Source organism: Calidris pugnax, unplaced genomic scaffold (genome assembly GCF_001431845.1).
Source record: "Calidris pugnax isolate Ruff unplaced genomic scaffold, ASM143184v1 scaffold103, whole genome shotgun sequence".
Taxonomy (NCBI): Eukaryota; Metazoa; Chordata; class Aves; order Charadriiformes; family Scolopacidae; genus Calidris; species Calidris pugnax.
The window spans coordinates 7,140,778-7,162,431 of NW_015090990.1; the positions used below are offsets into that span (position 1 = coordinate 7,140,778).

Genomic DNA, 21,654 nt, shown 5'->3' on the forward strand with positions numbered 1-21,654 from the left:
AAAGATTGAGTAGGGCTATTTGATTTGTAGAAATCCAGAGAATCTTTTAAAAAATAAATAACAAAAAAATTACTTTCCTCTTCCTCCTTCATGTGATACTTTATTTAATGCAGGCTTTGCCTACTACTAATGAACATCAGCCTCCAAGGATCATGAGGGTCAGTGCTAACATTTCTAGTTAATTCTGGGATTAAAATGATGTAATTTCTCAAGATGAAAAGCAGTAAGCTAAAAGGGTTACATGGTAACTAATTAATAAGGCTCAAATTGCCAGTAGAGGAGAAAAGAAAGCTCTGAAGTCAGTGGGGTGTTTTCCTTACTCTTTTCTTAGAGGTTATTTTATCAATGATACTGTGGTTACGTTTCAGGTTTATGTATCCAGGATGGTTTGTGCTCATTGTGGATCTGGCCTGTTTGTATTTCTAAAGAGAGACTTTTACAGGATTGAGAGCAGCACTGAGGAGAAGGACTCAGGGGTGTTGGTGGATGAGAAACTCAACATGAGCCGTCAATGTGCACTGGTGGCCCAGAAAGCCAACCGCATCCTGGGCTGCATCAAAAGCAGTGTGGCCTGCAGGTTGAGGGAGGTGATTCTGCCCCTCTACTCCATTCCCCTGACACCCCACCTGGATTACTGTGTCCAGATTTGGAGTCCTCAATACAGGAAAGACATGGACCTGTTGCAGTGGGTCCAGAGGAGGGCCACGAAAATGATCAGAGGGCTGGAGCACCTCTCCTATGAAGACAGGCTGAGAGAGCTGGGGCTGTTCAGCTTGGAGAAGAGAAGGCTCCAGGGAGACCTTATAATGGCCTTCCAGTACTTTAAGGGGGCTTACAGGAGAGATGGGGAGGGACTCTTTACGAGGGGTAAACTTTAAACTGAAAGAAGGGAGATTTAGATTAGATATTGGGAAGAAATTCTTTACTGCGAGGGTGGTGAGACACTGGAACAGGTTGCCCAGGGAAGCTGTGGATGCCCCATCCCTGGAAGTGTTCAAGGCCAGGCTGGATGGGGCTTCGAGCAACCTGGTCTTGTGGGAGGTGTCCCTGCCCATGGCAGGGGGGTTGGAACTAGATGATCTTTAAGGTCCCTTCCAACCTGAACCATTCTATGATTCTGAGTGCTCAGAAAGTGGACCCAGCATATTTTTAAGCTGTAATTTTATAAATGTGAGGAATTAGGCATCTAGTCTGAAGCTGTGGGTATGGCTACTGAAGAATCTGTGGGTTTGGGGTTTCATTTTCCCGCTAGTTGGTGGCTGGGTGGGATCCACATCTACCTCTATGCAGCACTGCAATTGTTGTCATCACTGTGAAGAGCAAGTGGTGCCCAACTGGTCTTTTACCGTCCTCCGTCAGGGCAAAGTTAATTTTCAGGTTTGGTTGTGGGGTTTTCCTGGTCTTTTTTTCTTTTTTACTTCTCCTTTTTTTACTTATTTATCTTTTATAATAGTGGCTGTCTTTGTCTAGTTGACATTTGTTAAAGGGCAAGTGGCAAACCTGAAATGGTACTTGTTGAAATTTACTACTTCTGGTGAAATCATAGAATCACATTTAGGGAGGTTGAATATAATTTTGCAAAGGGTTTCTTGACACCTTTATGGAGAAAAACTGATCTCCGAGTTTGGGGTGGACTACGAGGCCTTGCTGTTGTTATTATAAGTAATTGTTTTGAGAAAAACAGGCAGGATCCAAAATGCAAATCAATGCCTGCCTTCAGAGGGTGCAGGACACTCAGAAATGCTTGTTGTCTTCAGGTAGATGATACAGTGTTTACGGGCCTCCAAAGGCCAAGTGCTTTCTACCTGGATGCTGTGCAGTAATCCACATTATTTGAACTGGCTGGCTGTCGGCTTTTGGCTTAGTTTAGTTTTTAAATGCGGCTTTAGATTGTGAATGAGGAAGCTGCCTCTAAAAAGGTTCTTGAATTTTGAGTCTAATTCCCTTGTTTATGTTGGTCTTTCATGTCTACATCCAGAATAGATGGGGCTGCATTTGGCAAAAAAAAAAAAAGCTTGTCCTTTAATGTCTGTGTAATTGAACGCTAGCTTTCAATTCAGCTGTACTGAAATCCATTGAAAAGGAGATACTAGTGTGGTGTTCACTCAGATTTCCATGTTTTAAAGAGAAAAGCTGGCAATATACTCAATTCTACTCTCCTTACTCTTTCACAGTAGTTTTTCCCTCTTAATTGCAGTACCTTATGCAATAGTCCCATGGGTTTCAGTAAGACTGCTTAGGGAATTGAATACCACAGTGTTAGCAGAGATGGAAAAAATGAATAGTCCTTTTAAGAAGTGAAACATTTGGCAAAACACTCATAGTTTGTACATATATCAAACATGAATTCCGTTTTGTTTACTTACAAATCATTTTACATTGTTACAGAAATCTATCAGTGAAACTCCTGTTAATGTTGATTTTTATGGCACCTGGTGTGACATTTGGGATTCTATTGATTAAGTTCCACTTTAAAATTCTATTTTAACTTTGAAAAACAATTTTTATACTGCAAAGTGTAGCTTGTTACATTTTTGTATGAATAGTGGAAAAAAAAATCTTTTAAATTCTACCAATTTCACCAAAGGCAATTACATGGACTTGGCCCATGCATACTTTCATACTTGAATTGGTGGTCAGTACTTGCTAAGTACTGCAGCCATATAAAATGTTTCTCTTAAAATTGCTTCATTTCCCTTTAGTGTCCTAATAGGAATTAACAATCTCTGAGAGGATTTTTTTTTTTTTTAAAGCTTTTTTTTTTCCAAAAGTGGAGAAAGTCCACAAGAGCATTTCAGGAGAGAGTGGTGTGTTGTTTTGTTGGTTTTTTTTTTTTTTTTAAACTTTCCCAGTCCCTTCCTTTCTGACATAGCTGGCCAAGATCATCCCGTCTTGCAGCTGTGTACCATGTACGTGTCCTTACTGTGCTTTTGCTGTCCTTTTGGACGAGCTCTAATTCGGGTCACACGCCCATTCCTCCAGCGCATGTGAAAAACATAAGCAGCAAAGGACAAAAAAATTGTATTCCTGTTTAGAAAATACCAGATTGAAGCAGAAAATACGTTTCATTTTAGATAATGGGTATAACATCAGTATTACAATTCTCTTCTTTTTAAAATCTAGACAAACACCGTATCTGTTGCTTTGTTCTGCATTTATCTAGGCTGTTCATTAGCAAGATGTCATTTTAAGAATGGCATTTAAGCGAACCCAGCTGGTTTGCTTAAATTTAAATGAAGATCAGCTCATCATGAAGCTTGTTGGAATTGCTCCTTGAGAAATTTTTCTAGCTGGAACTTTTTAATCTGCTTTTGACTTTACCAAATTAAATGTTTTTGTGGTTGGTTTTTTTTCTTTTAAATTAGCGTGGTTAGGGAACTGCCTTTCTATTGGAGTTATATCACAGCTATTTCATTCCTTCACTCAGCAGAAGGAGAAAAGCAGAACAGAAGTTCAAAGATGTATGTGTAACCCAACAAAAAACCCCCAACAAACGAAACCCAACCCTCCTACTCTGTTAAAAAAGCAAACAAACAAAAAACCCCCACTAAATCAAGTCCTACTTCAGAGGAGAATGACTTCACAAGTCTGTGTTCAACTACAGAATACAATTGTTGCTGCTTCTTTTGTGACCTTTAAGTGATGTACAAGTTTCCAGTCTCAGCTGGATTACAATGTATTTACATGTAATATGTATAGAGCTTACATTCTTCTGTTTCATGAGCAGTGCTTTCCGCTCGAGCCCAGCACTGAGGCTGGTGCTGTCAAAGCTCTTAACCCTAAAGCAGGGAATTTATACCTGATGCAGTACCATTGATTTGGTTGATGCTATGAAGCTAGCAGTGTGGTTGCAATCTGCAGCTGATCCAGATTATAACCAAACTTTTACAGAGTGTAATAAGTCACGATTTATTTTTTTTTTCTTATAACATACAAGGGTCAAAGAGTGGGCTCACTGATACGCTGCATGTGTCTTCAGATGTATAACTTCCCATCCCCTCCTGCAACTAGCCACCAAAATTATTTCAGGCTATAGGACTGGCTTTCATATGGGATGCTATCAATGTATCAAGCATTTTCCTTGGAAAAACAAGGAAAACAAGGTAGTCTGGCATCACCTATCTTTCTTTACCAAACGCTATTGCTATTAGCACTGTAGCATTGTTTAGGACTAAATTATCTTTTTAATCAGCTGTGCTGTCCTAAACACAGCAGAAACAGCAGTTGTAGCTCAAATCAGTGCTTAAAATGGGGCTTACATGTGGATGAGAATTCTGTGATTTTTAAGAGCTTGTGGTCATTTAGCTGGATAAATGTGGAACAACCGCTTAACTACTGAGTGTGTTGTTTTGGTCCCTTCTGGCAAATGAAGTCTTAGGAAACTAAAGTCTTTCAAGTGAAATCAAGAGTTACATAGTTCAAAGAGGGCAGAAGTTCATATATGTGTGTGATTCCTATACAGACTTTGTTCCTTTCATGGGGGTTCCAGAGTGGGACTCATAGTTACAAATAATTTCGTTTTTAATGAGTGCAATGGTCATCTTTGAGTGTATGTGATGCAAGTTATGTAATTAATCTCTAGAATGTATCAGAGACACCCAGTTTATAAACTGGATGAACTTCTGAATTGGTGTTTGAATCTGTCACACTTTCATATTTTAGCAGAGAAGTTTGGGGGAATAGCAAAGTCTTTCAGGTGTGGCTCAACACCGTTTAAACTTTATGGTTTAGAAAATTGTATTGACTGGGCAACTTCAGTGCTTGCTGCCTTTAAGGAGCTTGTTTGAATTTCCACTGTGCGAAAGGAGTCCTGAGGCAGTAGCTACTCTGGAAACTGATTTATGAAAGAGGCCCTCTTTGGAGGATAATATTATGTGCTCTTTATCTCTGCAAGCTGCCCTGCTCTTTTCATTAGTTGGTGCTTCTCTAGGAGGCATTCCTCTCGTGCTTTTGTTCTACCCTTTTTTTTTCCACAACATGAAAGAAAATCTTCCGTTTCATGTGCTCCATAGAGTTCCTTTCATCCTTCAAAGTGAAGTTACTTATTTTGCAATGTAATCGCCTGTATGAGCTTGCTTTTGAGCTGTAAGGCTAAGTATTGTTTTTGTTGGCAGGGTTATAACGTTTGCACATTTATCACGTGTCATTGATTGATAACAGTAATGAAGTAAATAACTGAAGGATTTCACTTGTTTTCTTTTTTCACTGTTCTTTTTCTCACAGGTTTATTGCTAAACCATGTGCCTTAGGCCTTAAAGTCCAAGCCAACGGACCACAGAAAGCTCAACCTAATGCTATCCTGGAAAAAGTTTTCACAGCTATTACAAAGGTAGGGTATCTAACTAAAATGTTTGCCATATAAATGTGGGATATGGCACTATAAACTATGTCTGAACAAACCAAAGCTAACTGCTAAATGCAGTGCTGCATTTTTTTTTTTTACAGCTAAAATCAGAACATGCAAATGCCAAGGCTGTCATTGGCATGCCAGCTTGAGCAGTTGTGCATTCCTTCCTGACGTCTCCTGTCAGCTTTTAAGCAAAAAAAGTTGTTACAGAAACACGCCGTAGGTGCCATATGGCCACCTACTTTTTTTGCTTCTTATCTTTTATACATTTCCTCTAAATTGTCAGGTTTGGGTTTTTTGTTCTGTGTTTTTTTTTTTTGTTTTTTTTTTTTCAAAAAAAGAGGGAATTGTGGGCCAGTAAGATTTGCCTTACTGTGTTTTCCATGAAACTTCAAAACTACTCCTTCTAGGGGAGCCCTGAGCACAGGGCACTGGTGGTTTGCTGGTGTCCCAGCTGTTTACGTTGTGATGAATGTCCTTTGAAATTGGAGGGGGAAGGAAGAAGCTAGAAGAGTGAAGGAACTTGAGTGAATAATGTTTTAGAGCTTGCAGAGGTTTGGTTGTTTTCTTTTGGTAGAGAACAGGTTTTTCTCCCACCACTTATCTCTGTGTCTACAGCTCTCCCCGTAGGACATCTCAACTAAACCTCCTTGTTATCCTGTCCATGCTTTTGAGGCATCCTCAGCTTTCCTGAGTGATCAGGTGTCCTTTAGCGTCTCCTGAAGACCTCCGCCACTTTGCAGTGGAAAGGCCTGCGGAAGTCTGAAGGACAAAGCCACTGTGCTGCTGGAACTTCCCAGTCCCAACTGGGCTCCAGGCTGCAGCTGGTCACACCACAGCAATCTTAGGCATCAGCATAAACTTCAGAGAATATTAGAGTCACAGAGGGCAAAATTGGGTTCAGGAGCAGTGAAATATGCCACGGATTTGCTTGGGTGTCCTACCCTATCCTGAGATCACCACGGTGCTTGGTGTGATTTTTGTCCTGTTTTCAGAGAGGGAATCACATACCTTGTTTCTGAAAGCTGCAGCACTTGTGCACTTACCCAGGCTAAGCTGGAGGAAGAATGGGATTTAAAAAAAAAAATAATTATTTTTCCTTGCATAATCTGCTAGTCCGACATGGGGCCCGAGTGTGTGAAGTGATCTAACTAATGCCTGTGAGTCATGGTAGGAGCTGGCACACATGGCTTCCAGCATCTAGTGCATAGAGACAAGCGGGAAGAGCTCCAAATGAAAGTTCTTGCAAGAGTTTGGTAGGGCTTTCTGGTAGCTGGTCTCAAAGAAACTGTCCAATTTAGCTAGCAGCCTTTTTTTGAGTCATGTGCAGCAGTTCTCTCTACTCAAGCTCCCAAGAGCTGCATCAATCATGTGATTTTTTTTCTAAAGTTACAGGGAATGGCTTTTCTTAACCTTCCGTTGAAAAACTAGTGGCTATTTTGGTTGCCAAAAAAAGATTACTTTTTTTTTTTTTTTTTTTTTGAGATGGACGGCAAATCACCCTTTTCTTGTCTCATGCTTTCCCTTCCCTTTTCCTTCCTATCTTTTCCTGGAGGCTGATAGATGAAACTTCAGCCTGAGGAAAGCTTTGCTGTTTTACCATTTGCAACATTTTTGAAAAATCTTTATTGTGGCAAATTTTGTCTCATTCAGTGTTTGCAACTGTTGCAGAAATAAAGCTAAAACTCCAGAAAACAGATGGTCCAAAAGCTTTTACGTTTCTTTAAAAAAGAATGTGATATGGGAAAATACATAAATAGCCTTCCTGCAGTACTCTATGTGTAGAATTGCTGCATGATTGGAAACGTGGCCTGTAGTGCTCTTCTCTGTATAGTAGTCAACTTAAGGACAGACTCATTTTATTTTGCCTTACCTCTGCACAGGTTTGCAGCCCCTCTAATGGAACGAGAGTTCCACACTTGCTGTTTTGGTGAATAAATGTTTGTAGCTAATTTTATAGAAAAAAGATTATCCCTCCCTGTTGCCAAGGTGATTTTCCTTTTGAAGTTGTCACTTAGTTTAATGACCTCATTTTTTAAAATTAACATGCACAAACATGGGATATATCTTCTTTCCATGTCAGTTAAACAATCTTCACTATTGCAACAGTTGATAGGACAAAGATCCTGATGCAGAAGGGTGGAACAGGCAGAGTGTGTGGCAGGCAGGGGGGTGTTTGTAAGCCCTGCTGCTTAAGGTGTTTTATCCCAATTTATCATCGCTTTCTAAGTTTCAAGCAAGTTTTCATACCGTTGTCTCCTTTAAGCTTCTTATTAGTAATAGCCTGCATGCAATATTGCAGCATATGTCCATCTAGACTAATAATAGTCACTGTAAACATATTTTGATGTGGATCTTCCAGTAGAGATTTCTGTATATGTAATTCTATTTCTGTGTCTCCATGTGTCTGACAGGCAGCCTCTAAGGCATCAAGAGGCGATTACAGTGGTTCTAAATTTAAAGTGGAGTTACTGCAGTTGGGCAAAGAAATATATATATTTTTTTTCCTTTTCTGTTTTGTAGCATCCAGATGAGAAGAGGCTGGAGGGCCTCTCCAAGCAGCTGGACTGGGATGTACGCAGCATTCAACGTTGGTTTCGACAAAGACGCAACCAGGAAAAGCCCAGCACTCTTACGAAGTTCTGTGAGAGCATGTAAGGATGCATGTTCTTACCTTCAGTCTTGTTGAGCCTGTCCCCTCACCAGTTTTCCTCTTTGTTCTTCATGGGTGTTCTTGTAGACGGGTAGAAAATGATACAAGTTGGTAGAATATAACTTCTTGAATGAGGAAAAAAAATCTCCTTTCTCCTGAAGGAGTCATATTGTACTTTTCATGTACTTTCAATGGTGAAAGCTTTCAGAAATCAGGTGGTTGTGATTCTGTACTGTCAGGGTGCCAGCGTGATCCTTTCAGACAAACCACCTGGTGTTAGACTGGGAAGCTGTCTTTCCAGCACAACCTTTAGCTATACAACCTCACAGAGATCTGAGGTGGAGGAGTAAAGATAAAAGCCACTTGGGTTGTTAAATCCCTCATTTGTTTTTTCTCATCCCAGGCTTATCCCTTTTACTAGCATATTTCCTTGGGTGTGCTGAACTCTGAGAAGCTGAAGGCTGCTACGCTTTCTTTAGGAAGTTATTTTTCACCTGCCAGAGTTTAGTTATAAGGAATCTTTCCCAGCACCCAGCTGCTCTTCAAACTGGTTATCTACATAAAGGTCATTTTTCTAATTAGACTCTATTGTTTTTAATATCTGAGTTACATTTCCATGCCAGATGGATTTAACATTAATACTCAATCTGCATTGAAAGAGCATGGAAAATTAAATCTATTTAAAAATATTTACATGTCTTTCTTAAAGGAGGACTGATAGACATTGAAGTCATAACAATACACAAAGAACAGCACTGGTTTATTTGAAAGACTCATTAATTCCAAGACCCAGCCTTCTAGCACTGCTGGTTGTTGTTCCTTTGATGTGGAAGGTCATGCATTTAAGGCAAATTTTACATACTCCAAACCAAGAGACTTGGCAAATATTGCTGAGGCTATAGACAAGTATTGGCTTTATTACACCCTGTTGGTCAAGTAGTTGTGTTATTGCTGGCTTAAAACTCTAGTTATACTTTTTGTTAGCTGGGAAGAAGTGTTAGGTAGAATTATCAACAGAAATAGAGGAAGCCTATTTAAGTTAGAAAGCAGATCTTAGTTAATCTTGTTTTCCAAGTTTTGATTGCGTGGGGTTTTTTTGTTGTTTGTTTGGGGTTGGTTTTTTTTGGTTGGTTGGCTGGTTTTTTTATTCCTGACAATTCTTAAATGATTTCTTTTAAGAAATTGCAAGTAAAGAAATCACAAAAACATTGCAGACCAGCCAGGGAGAGGGGTGGGGGGATGTAGATATATATGGAAAAAAGCAACTTGTGGAGTGTACTGTTGTATCATTCATGCAGATTTCCTAAACGTATTTCATACATTGGCCTTTTGCAGGTTTCCTAAGTATTTTCCTTAAACTTTCTTTTCCTATGGAGACATACAGAAAGGTTCATAATATGGTCCTGAATAAATAACGTATTAAGACATTTTTTCTAAAGCCAAACCATAGGTGAAATGTTATTTGAGTAGCAACTGATACTTAGTTTCAGCTAAGGACTGAAGAGAGTTACTGTTAAGTATATTGTCTCTAGCTCAGAGAATTACAATGCTTTTTTAATTTTAGAAGAAGAAATATAGATTGTCTAACGATGATTGCCCTTTAATAAGCAGGGGAATGTAACTGTCAGAATGCATAAGTCTTTTCCTTAGTACAGCTAAAATCCACTCTATTTAATAAAGTCAGACAGGGTAAGGTTATGGATAAACCTAGTCATCCTGTAGCCTGCAGCTGATGGTCTTGGAGTTACTGATTTTTGAGATCAGTGAAGAACAACCTTTTTTCTACAAGGGTTGTAGCCGTTAATGCATACACTTGTCTGTTTATCTTGTAGGAAAGGCTGTGGAATCTTGGAAAAATATTAAAACTGTATTGCTGTTAGAGCTAGCATATTTGGATGGTATATTTGACTGCTTCTGTAACTCAGGTCAAAGATTTCACTCTCTTGCATTAATGCCAGCATGTCTGGGCTGACCTAGAGATAGAAAAAACTTAAATGTACCGTGAAATACAGGCACAGATAGGAAAGTTATGGGTGCTGAACTTGCTCCTTTGTGGCATACGTTACAGAAAAAGCCTGCAGATGAGAGCTGTGAATGCAAACTGGAAGGTAAGGTCAAGCTGTAATGAATGTCATTAACACTGACAGAATTAAGCGCTAGCTTCATTTAGAAAGAGCCATTGGGCATTACTGCAGTATGTGTAGTTAATAGTAAAGATAAGGCTTGTCCAAAAAGAAGCAAGGTGGCATAAATAATAAGTGGATAGTTCAGGTTCTCTCTGCTCATGTTTGCAGAAAGTGCAGTAGGAGTTGCCTCTCTATCTCCATACGTATGTGCTGCTGTGAGAAAGTGGTGTTACCCAACTGACCCCGCGTGCATTGCCCTGACAGCATTTCCAGTGGTGCAGAGTGTGCCACCAGCCATCTCATCACACATGCTGTATGGAGTTGTTGGCAGGTAGTCAGAATAGCACAAGGAAGCCAGGGATACCCTTTTTTATTTTTCCCCTCAGTATAAGTGATAAACGGTTGTCTAGTTAAATCTGTCCATCAGGGCGCTAAGCATGGTGCTTCACTTCAGTATGTTTGGAGCAAAGAAATCCTTCTGTACAATGTCTGTAGCCTTTTCACAGCTATTGAATTAACAGGGTGGCTTTACGGATAAAGAGTTTGTGTGTGGCAGCTGCTTTGGAGCTCTGAGCTGCATAAAGCACAGGTTTCCATGACCATCGTGAGAAGGGGAGCACTCCAAGTCTTCAGTAACTAGCGCACCAGTGGAGAGTTTCGTAGCCGCCAGTGGGGAATTTCATAGCCTTGACGGAGAACGAAATGTGCCCTTATGTAATGAGCAGGCATAGAGCAAGCAAAATGACAGTGATCCCCACCTACAGCTTCAACTGTTTGCTGTTGTCCTTCCAGAGAAGACTTCAGTTTTGCTGGCAACTGCATTGATTGACTGTGACTTGGGAAGAAAAGTGACAGAACCCACAGCAAATGTGGAGCTGCTTAAAAAGAGCTCCAACTCTTTTTACATGGTGACGATTCAATTTCCCATAAGAAAGTATTCCTTGGGCCCAGAGTGTCTTTTCCATGATGCAAAGGAGAAGGCAGCTGTGCCAGAAGGGCCTCAGGCTGTTTCTGACTGCCTTATCTTTCTTACAAAATAAGTAGTGTGGGTACTATCTAAGGTAGAGGAGCTTCAATAGGACGTCTGAGATCGAAACTCAATACTTGACTGGGATGAATGGCACCCAAGATCCAGGCTCAAACAGACTAAGCCAGTAACTTAATTATTATATTATTCTTGTCTCAGATTTCTCATTCTCTCTACCCTTTCCCATCTTTTTCTTTTCAAGCAACTTCAATTCTGGTCCTGTGCAGAGAAGCTCCAAAACTTACTTTTTTTTTTTTTTTTTTTTTTCAAAATTTAATAATTCCTTTGCTGACGGCCTTCATTGGATGTCCTTGTTTCTCAAGGATTTGGTGATTCTAACATGAAGCTTGGAGTTAATTGCAGTGTTTATAGTCTCTAGGAAAGGCATCCACCTAGTATAACCTCGGACTGTAATGCTAAGGCACTTAGCTTACTATAGTAGTTGCAGGGGAGTGTCTGCCCATAGCTTCTATTTCTCTTGGGAGAATTTAGGCAATTTTGCCCCTTTCTTCAACTTGAAAGATCCACAGTGCATAAAAAAGAAAAAGTGAACTGAGAGTGCAATGTGGACTTTTCTATTGCCATGCATTTCTGTCGTCTTTTATTCATTTCTCTCTGTCCCCATGGCACAGCCTAACATCAAGGAAAGACAAGCTTTCTCCTGATCAAAGGTAGGGTAAGAACCTTGTGCTCTGCGCTTGGAGTATACAGCACGTGAGAAACCACAGAAAATGGATTGCCTTGAATCTTTTCTGAAGCTCATGTGGTCTCTTACTCATGGAGAGTATCTGCAGTACTTTACAAGGCTAACAGTTGTTTCTGCAGAGGACTATCAGTCTATTTGTAGGCCAGTGATATAAATTGGATCAAATGCTCTAACAACTCTTCTGGAGCATAATTCTAGCACAGAAAAGTATGTTTTTAAAAAATAAGATAAAAAAGGGTGTCTGACCTCAAATAAGTTCCTAAAAATGTCTTAAGGAAGAATGTTGTATCTGAATATAGTGGAATGGGAATTCCAGGCATAGAATAAGCTAGTGGGGAAAGGGCTTCAAGGTATGATGGGAACAACTGAGAGGATGTAGAAGACCATGAATGGTGATTTTGCTGACTGCCAGACTGAATATACAGGGTCCAAGAATGTCTTTGTTGATGTCTCGTGTTAGAAAGCCAATGCAGTAGTCATTCCCGATCCACTTCCGGTTTCTTCCCAGTTTCAGTGTATTGTGCTGCTGCTTATGCTACCAGTGTGTAGGCATACCTGTTTTTCTCAAAGACTAAATGGTATAGAAACAGCAAGCATCCTGTCCTCCTCCCTTGTCTGAAGCAAAGGGAGAGAACCTGTGATGCCTGAGACTTTGGAATGTCGTCAGGCTCATGATTTGTCTGTCCTATAGCTATGGACATTGAAGCAAGCTGTTTATTTAAGACATTTACATGGTTTCCAAGGAGTGGCTGGCAGAAACATATGGCCAAGAGAGTTTTTTGAGTTTATGCAACAGTCTGCATGTGAAAACATGGAAATGTTCAGACTGAAGAGCCAAAGATTATTTTTTTTTTTTCCCCTCGTTCTTCTCTAGAAGAAGCTTGGATACTCAAGTATCTGTAAGTGGGGGTGTCTTCTAGTTTTGATGTAGGGGAAAGAAGAATCTCTGTCTCATCTCCTAGCCAGAACATATTTTTTTGCTCAGGAAATGAAACTGTGTTTATGCATGTTGCTTTTGAGGAGATTTTTATCTATCTATAGCTGTTTATATATATATGTGTGTGAGAACATGTATGTGTATAGATAGAGACTGGTGTATACAGAATTTTCTTTTTTTCCCTTATCATGCCCATTTGTGTGAAAAGTTTGAGTAGTTTGCAACTTCTTGGCCATATTGCTTTTCTCCACTAGCAGAGTAATTCTCTCCTACAAAATTGTACTGGAAAATAACTATGTGAGGGGGGAAAAATAAGACAGCTGCTTGGTTGTTGAAATTCTGAACTGTGCTGATAGAAATCTTAACAAAGCATATAAAAGAATTCATCAGTCTGTGCTTGTGTGTAGCGGTAAAGCACTAGAAAATAAATAGGCATCACAAAGCTTCTTACTCTGAATTTTAAATAGCCTCAGACCCTCGTTAAGTCAGCTTCTAAAACACTGCTGAATGCAATGATCTTTGAGATGCAAGCAAAAATATGTGGTAAATGGTATTATGGGTCCATTTAATTCTGAATTGTGAATACAGGTTTTCAGCTGCCTCAGTGCTACGTGCAATAGAGGACTAACCAGTGTTTCACAACCAGAAAAGAGAACATGGGGATGGATCTGTCAAACCGTGCTATGTGCTCTGGGGCGAGTGTGACAGTTACTGTTCAATGGCCGTACAATTCCCGAATCTCCCTCGTTTTTCATGGGGTAGGAAGGGCTGTTCCTCCTCACTCACTCACAGGTACGAGACATAACTTCTCCCCTGCTGCTCTGGTCTGTTCAGGAGATCTAAAGCACTCATAACTCAGCCGGCTGCTTAGTGAAAGGGCAACTGCATGCCTAACTAGTATGCTGATAAAAAGTTATTCTGGATTTTTTTATTTTTATTTTTTTTAAACTGGGCGGATACGTAGTTCTGCTGCTCCTTTTCCTCATAACATCCTGCTTTGGGCTGCATCTGGGTGCTCCAGGTGCTTGTGTTAACAAATGGTCATAGGACAACAGTCTTAAACCCAAAATTTCTGGAAGTCACTGTGAAATAGCAGCAGACTCTGCAATGAGGCATACTACTGGAAGCCTCTAAGAAATTACTGTGATTTCTTCTGCAACACTTCGTACTGAAACAGTTAACAGGACTGATAAGTGTTTATACAGGTGAAGAAAGTGAGTCATTTGCATATTTTTCATACTGATCCTTAACTTTACTACTTTTCAGTATTTTAGTTAGCTTTCTGTTACCTGGAGTGAAATAGTCATTGGTACTTCACAGAAACTGTTAGGATACTGAAGCAGCTACTGTATAATTCTGTTAGTGGTGTCTGAAGAACATAGTATTGTGTGATATCATTGAGGGGTCGGAAGTGTATCTTTGTGTACACATCTCTGGGTCTGGATATTTTTATTTTTATTCTCCCCCTGCTATGGCCTTAAAACAAAGGAAGTTGGGCATGAATAAGAAGAGGAGTATTCCCTCAAGCACAATAGCTGGGTTTATAGCCAAGAGGCTGCTTTGGCTCAGGTCAGACAACAAGGTGGTTTCACCAAAGCTGCTAACTCAAAACACAACCATGTTAAAACAGACCTGTAAAGGGAAAGCAGAGGAAACTGTCAGCTGCTGTGATTGACACAGTTTCTCTGAGTGCTAGTGTCAAGCTGAGGAGTTGCCTAAGCTAACTTCTTTTAGCCTATGGGAGCATCAAGTCAAGGTTAGATGGTGTGAACACAGATTTTTCTTAAAATCTACTCAGCAAAGTGTAGCACTTTGCAAAATAAATTTTGAGGCATCCTACTTTACTTTGAAGAATTTTTTCAGTGTCACTGTTTGCTGCTGCTGTCTGTATGCTCCAGCTGTGCCAAGCTTAATATATCAAAACTAAAGAGGAGCAACTGCTACATGATCTGCCTTTGTAAAACAATGTGACCTTTTCAAATTATCTGAGAAATTACTCTCAGTTATGATAAATCTTCATGGCTAGCAGGTTTTTTTTGTTGTTGTTGTAACCAACAATTTTGTATTTTTATTTTTTATTGTAACACATAGGGAGCCCCGCCCACAGTTTTGGTTTTTTTTTTTCCCCATATGAAATTGTTAGTGTTTTTTACTAGTTACACTTGGAAAACCAGTAAAGGTTGCATCTAACAGCCTTCATCAGAAGTAAAGGCTAATGGTGTTTTCTGAAGGTCTTTATTGATTCCTTTATTTTTTCTTTACTGAATGTCCTGGAACTAAGCAATGTGTATCTTTCCACTGAAAGATATGGGAACTTCATGTCAATGAAACCTGATAGCAGTATGTCATAAAACTGCTGGTGAAAGTAAATTGGTGGATCTTAAATAGCCATAAATTACTTGTAAAGCATGAAGCATGTTCTTTTTGGTTTGATTTTTTTTAACCACTAGAAGAAGGGAGTTATAAACCTGCTGTGTGATTTCTAAAGTAGAAATGCTAAAGAAAGAACAACTAATAACAAAAACGGACTCTTGGTATTATTAAACTTGTGAGGTTCTGTTATCCTTTTCATTATGTTAAGTGTCTCTCTAAAAACAGCAGTTTGTAGATCTCAGCTCTCATTTACTTGAAACAAAATAGTGCCCAACGAGGTCACCTTAGCTTTTACAATGGAACAAAAGCTGGAAAATGAGGGTGTGCCTTCACTGTCATGCTCCATTTTGCCCCGGGCAGTATCATCTCCCTTGGGCTGCACTTCATGAATACTGGTTTGCTACTGGACTCCCTTCTGTGGTCATGCTGCTACCTCTTGCCAAAAGGGAATGCAGGCATTATTGAAAGGATAATTCATTGAAAAGATAATTCACTCCAAGTTTTCCTCCAGACAGATGATATGGATATAAAATCTGCCAAATCTGACTCTTCTAACTGGGAGTCTTGTTATCCAAGCAGGAGCAGTGCCTCTGCATTGTACCATAGGGCAAGCAGCGCATACTTAGTGTCAGGCTATGAAAACCCACTCTGGCAAGGTGTATTTCAGAAAGAAGAAAAGAAAGGGGGCAGAGGGTGTGGGAGGCAAAAAAACACCAACAAAAAGCTGCACAAACCCACAAATCCTCACGATGTTTCAGTGCTACATTTCATATTCATGTAAAATAGATCCTGGGCACATGCTATCCAGTGTTCCAGTCCTGAGCAGTGTGAGTATGAGCCCATCCAAACTAGTTGATCTCTTGTAACCTCAAAATCTATGAAATATCTGGGTAAGGATTCATACATCAGGTGATACAGATTTAATGATGTTAGTGTAAGGCAAGGGGGAAAAACAAAGCCTTGCTCTTACATTACTCAGGGAAAGTTGTCTTTGAAGGGAACAGAACTGTTACTGGTGAAACGTATAGAGCTTGGTTGCCTGTCGTTATTTTCCATTGTGCTGCTAGACTGCTGTGAGCAGAACAAACTGTTCCATTACCATTTTTGGTTAAAATTTTCATTAAATGTAATGTGAAAGTATGGTACTTTGCAGATGCATATACCAGCACAGTGACTGTAGATGCTACAAGGATTGTGCAGGAGATCAGAGAGGCAATGGACGAAGAGAGTTGTCTTAGTAGAAGATAAAAGCATAAAGAAAATAAGAGAGAACAGCAACTGTCAGTCTCATTGTGCAAGAACCAGGAGGTATTAAAGGAAAAAGAAAAAGAGCATATTTAAAATTGGATAGTGAAAACAGTTTTTCACACTCTGAGTAATTAAACAGGATTTCATGCTTCTTTCATGGAATTTGTTGCTCTCCTGAGGCAGTAATTTGTAATTGAAGAGATTGTTTTATTTACTTGAGCAGCCAGAATGTTTGGTATTGTGCTGATAAATAGATTGTATCCATAGTTTGCTTAGAAAACTCTTGTGAAGATTAATCTTAAGTCTTTAACTATAAAGTATGACACATGCTGAAATGGGAGTATGGAGGTAAGGAGAAGAGCCATGTGAGTAAATGGCATTTGTGGCATGGAGGGCGTAGCGGGGAGTAGGGGCTCAGGTGTTGGCAGAGTCAGATTGTGAGACAGCTTGGCGAGGGAGGACATAGGTTTTCAATGAGTTGTGGAGGGAGTTGGAGTCTGTGAAATTGTCCCAGAACAGGGAAGATGTGACCTTCGTTGAGTGCGAGAAGAGTTTATTATAGCTGCAGGTAGTAGGGAAGCTGAGATGAGTCACGGATGTCAAAAAGGAGACTCTAATTGAAGTCATCTAGCAAGTGGCAACTAAAGCGTAGAGTAGCAAAGACGGTCTGGCAATTGCTATCTATAGTACACATGTAAAATACTGTGATTGTGACTCTGGAATTGATACATTCAATGACCTATTATTCTCTTAAGAGTATTATATCTAATAACATCACAGAAGAGGAGAAGAGATGTGCTTGAATGCTAGGCCTCAATAGAAGGTAAAAGAGAATGAGACACTTATAGTGACACTCGTGTCAGGGAAACTAGTGCTGCGCTAAAAGGCCTGGAGTCATGTTTGGGTATATAAAGCTACAACAGAAATCCGCTCCATTTTACATCAGGGTGAGATGTTGCTCATTGAGAGTAACACTCAATAGCTGTACATTACTGATTCCTTTGTGTGGTACCAGCATAGACTGAGTTGAATTTGTTTCTCTCTGAGCCATATATGAAGTCACTGTGGAAGAGTATTGATGAAGCTTTTTATTTAATGTAAATATGCTTCTTTGTATGATGTCATCCACAGCTGGTTCACTGATGGTTTCCCTGCTCCAAGAAAAAGAGAGTATGACAGTACTGGTTGCCTTGAGTTACATAAAGTATAGTAATTTGTAGCCTGAGTCCCTGGACACATGAATAAGATAATGACTGGCAAGCTGTCCTAATTATAAAGTTGTGAGAACACAGTGCAACCGCTGACAGCAATTTCAATTCTGCCCTAACAGTTGCACATACCTCCCCTCCAACGCAACGCACAGCTGGCTCGGCGCTCAGGTTTCCAAATGCAGTCTGGGCAGTCACTCCCAGCTGCTACCGCGTGGTTTGCTGTGGGTGTACGCCTCCAGCTTTGCTTCTCGAAGCATCTGTCTTAGGCTCTGGACTATTCACATGTCTTTGGATAAGTAGTTTAATTATATATCCTTTTATGATTTTATTATGTGCTTTTGTGCTGTGGCGTACTTGCACAGGCTGGCTTAGGCTGTAGTTTGGCAGCACAGGCTACCTTTCCAGCTCTAGTAAGCAGTAAATGCCACCTCCCTGGCCTCTGCATCCTTGTCCTCCTGTTTGCCCTGCCTCGTGTCAGACAGCTGGCTGTACAGCTGTTTTGTAAAGCAGCACACTATACTTATTGGGGTTAAAGATCATTCTGCATAAAAACATAGGTTGCTTGTCAGTCAGATTTTCCTGTTGTGGGTCACAAGGTGGTCACATAAGCATGCTGGAGTACTGTTGCTTGTGGGGAATCTGTATGCATCACCTGTGATTCATCAGATGTATGTTCACCTGTGATTCTGATCTATGATCTCTGTTTTCTCCTTTTAAACTGGACCCCAGGATGTCTCTATGTCCGAATATGGGACTGGCCCACTTCCCATGCTGTTCTGCTGGAGCAGACAGGCAAAGATGTCCATGCCATGTCCTCAAACTATGCTCATTGTATTTTTAGACTGTGCTGTAAGCACTTTTCATTTTGAATCTTATGAAATTCCCCTCTTCCCTCAAATTGGATTACTTAAAACTTTGAATTCCCTGCCCGTATTGCCTTCTGTGACACAGTTTTTAACACAATTAATAAACTTAAATTAACTCATGTGCTGGTCCTGCAAAGACACCATCACTTAACATTATCATTGTACATTAAGCAAGGTTATAGTAAATTAACTAGGTTTCTGTTCTCTTGTGGTTTGTGTGTGCTCATTGTTATTTTATGCTATGGAAATGAAGTAATTCTTCCCTAAGTTTTAGTTAACGTGAACACTAGTTCAAAAGACAGTTGCAATATAACAATTAAAGACAACTAAAAGAACACTGAGAAGATTGGTGTAGCTTTGTCTGTGATACTGATCTCTCCTAAGTGGTAGATCTCAGGTACTGATATCTCTTGTTTTCCTGTTAATAATATTTTATTGCTGCTAAAATTGCAGGGCTTTTTTATTTCTCTTAAATGAAATTTTCCAATAATAAAACCATCCTTGCCCAAGCAGAATAGCCAACAGTGTAAAATAGTTATTATCTATTAATAGTGAAAGTTGTGTTTGCTTCTCAAATCTGTAATGGTGCTTGTCAGTTCTTTATTACATCTGTGATAGTGGATTTAAAAGCAGAGCGGAAGAGGGGAAAGACAGCAAAAACATTACTCTTCCTCCCTTTCACAACATGTTCTTCTCTTTTCATTGCTTTTATCCTCTAGATTTGGTGTTTGCTTCCTTTGTAAGCCTTAGTGGTGGTTACTAGTGCGATTTTTGCCTTATGCTTTTTACCTTCTTAATGCTTCATCTTTTCCTAGGAAGTTCTCCTTCCTAAGGTGTTCATTTCGTTACCAGTCCAAACTGTGCTTTTGTTTAACATTATGTATTTGCAGAATGAAAATGACATGAGCAATGTTCACTTAGGCTGTAATAACTTTATGAAATGCATTACGAGCGAGTATTTAGAAATGAAGAGTTAATGCCAGATTGAGAATAAATTCTCCATTCTTATGTGGGTGCAAAGTTTTGGGCCTTCAGTAAGTGCACATATCCACCAAGTTCTACTCCTATTTTCATTTAAAAAAAGAAAGACAAGCACGAGCAAGGTGCTATTTCTGCTGTCTTCAGAGTTGTCGGCTGTTCTGCATGTGTAACACTAGCAAAAGATGTTTGCTAGATTCACACCGAATCTGTACAGAATCGGTCCAACAGGAGCTCCCCCGGGGTGCCATTTGTAGCAGCTTGTTTTCTTCCACAACAGACTGCAAATTACAGACTCAGTGTTCCAAAACTTTTTGGTATCTTTCCCTATTTAAGTCTCTACCAAATGAAAGAAACTTGAGAATGACTTGTTCTCTTACATATTATTAGTCACATCAACCTATATCAAAATACTCACTGGAGGGCAGTGGCAATAAGGTTTTATTTTATGCACAGCACTGAATGAATTGGCACGCAAGTCCTTACTTGTTTCTTCTCCCTCATATTGATATTGTTACACAGTTTTATGTTACATTTAATTACCTTTCATTTTATAGATACATGGACTGTGTGCATCTGTTCACAGAGACACAATTATGAGCTCCCATATTGTTTAATATTTTTCCCTTCCAGGCATTTAACTACGTTGTTTACTGTGTTAGTAAGTTGTTCAGTAATAGAATTTCATGGTCTTTAGAGAAAGCTGAACTGAGTATTTTCTTCAGATGCAAATATTTTGTAAGCTAATGTGGCAGCTTGTTATATGCTGTTCTTATTTTTTGTTTTATTTTTCTCCTCCATTTTCTTTGTTGTGAGCTGAAAGCTATAAACTAACCTGGGTCAAGGCAATTCCTGCATAATGCTGCCTTTGTGTGGAAAGATTTCCCCTGTACCTATGTGGAAACAAATTTTTGATTGGCAGAGTAGTTTTTGTGATATTTGGGCATAACATCATATGTATGTGCAGGACAGCAAGGTAGGCATCACTGGAGTATTTTGCTCAAAAGAGGCAAGCGGTGGCCTGTGGCTGAACAGGCGTTGGCAGTGGCCTCAGCAAGAGCACGTACACAGTGCTGGTGGAGGTGAGAAACTTGCTAGTTCCCCTACTGCTTTTTGGGAAGATGCTAGGGTAGTTGCTGCTGTAGCCACAGGCATACGGTAACCCAGTGTTCTCTGGCTCTGTCTTCTCCTGCTTCTGTGTCTCACCAGGGTGGGTATACACAGACCTGCTTTGGCAGAACACAGAACTGAGTCTGCAATGGAGACTTCTCTAGTAACTTCATCTATATGCTACAAATTTTGCACTTCTTGTATGTCCATGATAATTCCACTCACTCCATTTTACTGATACCATTAGTGTGACGGGCCCCTCTGTTTGTATTGACTGGTGACCAGCATTTGTCCGTTCATGGATGCTTTGTTTTTCACTTCTTTGAAGTTCAAGAAACTGGCAGATAAAAAAAACAAAACAAAACATGAGTATGTGAGAGTTAAATTTTGCCATGGATTTCTCCACAGAAGTCGGGTAATGCACCAACTCCTGCAGTCCCAGTTATTTGCAGGTTAAATCTTCTAGGATCAGTCCCTGAAACAGGCTGAAATTGTGACTATCAAACAGGGAATATTGAGTACAAGATGCTGCAGAAACTGTGCTTTGAAATATTTAATACTATCCCCTATGGTTAGTTATTTAAATACTTTCAGTCTAATGAGAATAGTTCAGGCAGATGATGCTTCTCGGTAAATTTCAGTTTCTGGCTTCTTTAGTTTTATTCTTGCAGCTCTAATGATAGCACTTTTGCATGAAAAATAGTACAAAACTCTCCTGTCCCTGTTTTTAATAGTGTTTTTGAATACTGAAGGATATTATATTAAATCTCTTTTTTTTAAAAAAAAAAAAAAACCAAAACACCAACCCTTCCAAGCTGTATAATGGTGAGTGTCATCCCTAAAGCACAGCATTCCCAAGTCATCCAGCCAGACTTACTTTGTAAGAGTCCTGTACAGCTTTGGGGATTATTTACAGGGCCTGAAAAATGTTGCTATGTGCTATTGAAAGTGGTTTCTTGCTTAGCTATATGGTTGTAAATCCAGGTTTGGAGTTGTATCTCCACTTCTGCAAGGTTTGCATTACAAAGGAATCATACGTCATGCGAGCAGAAACGAGGCCCTGTGGTCATCG

The 21,654-nt window shown here is 39.8% G+C and overlaps 1 protein-coding gene across 1 annotated transcript in view; it reads left to right on the plus strand.

The window, feature by feature from the left end:
• Window positions 1–21,654, plus strand: part of CERS6 (ceramide synthase 6) — a 126,130-nt gene that overhangs the window by 33,952 nt on the left and 70,524 nt on the right. Inside the window, exons 3-4 of the mRNA XM_014954133.1 lie at window positions 5,224–5,329; window positions 7,871–8,001. Of these exons, the coding sequence (XP_014809619.1) occupies window positions 5,224–5,329; window positions 7,871–8,001 (237 nt within the window). The remainder of the gene's footprint in view (window positions 1–5,223; window positions 5,330–7,870; window positions 8,002–21,654) is intronic.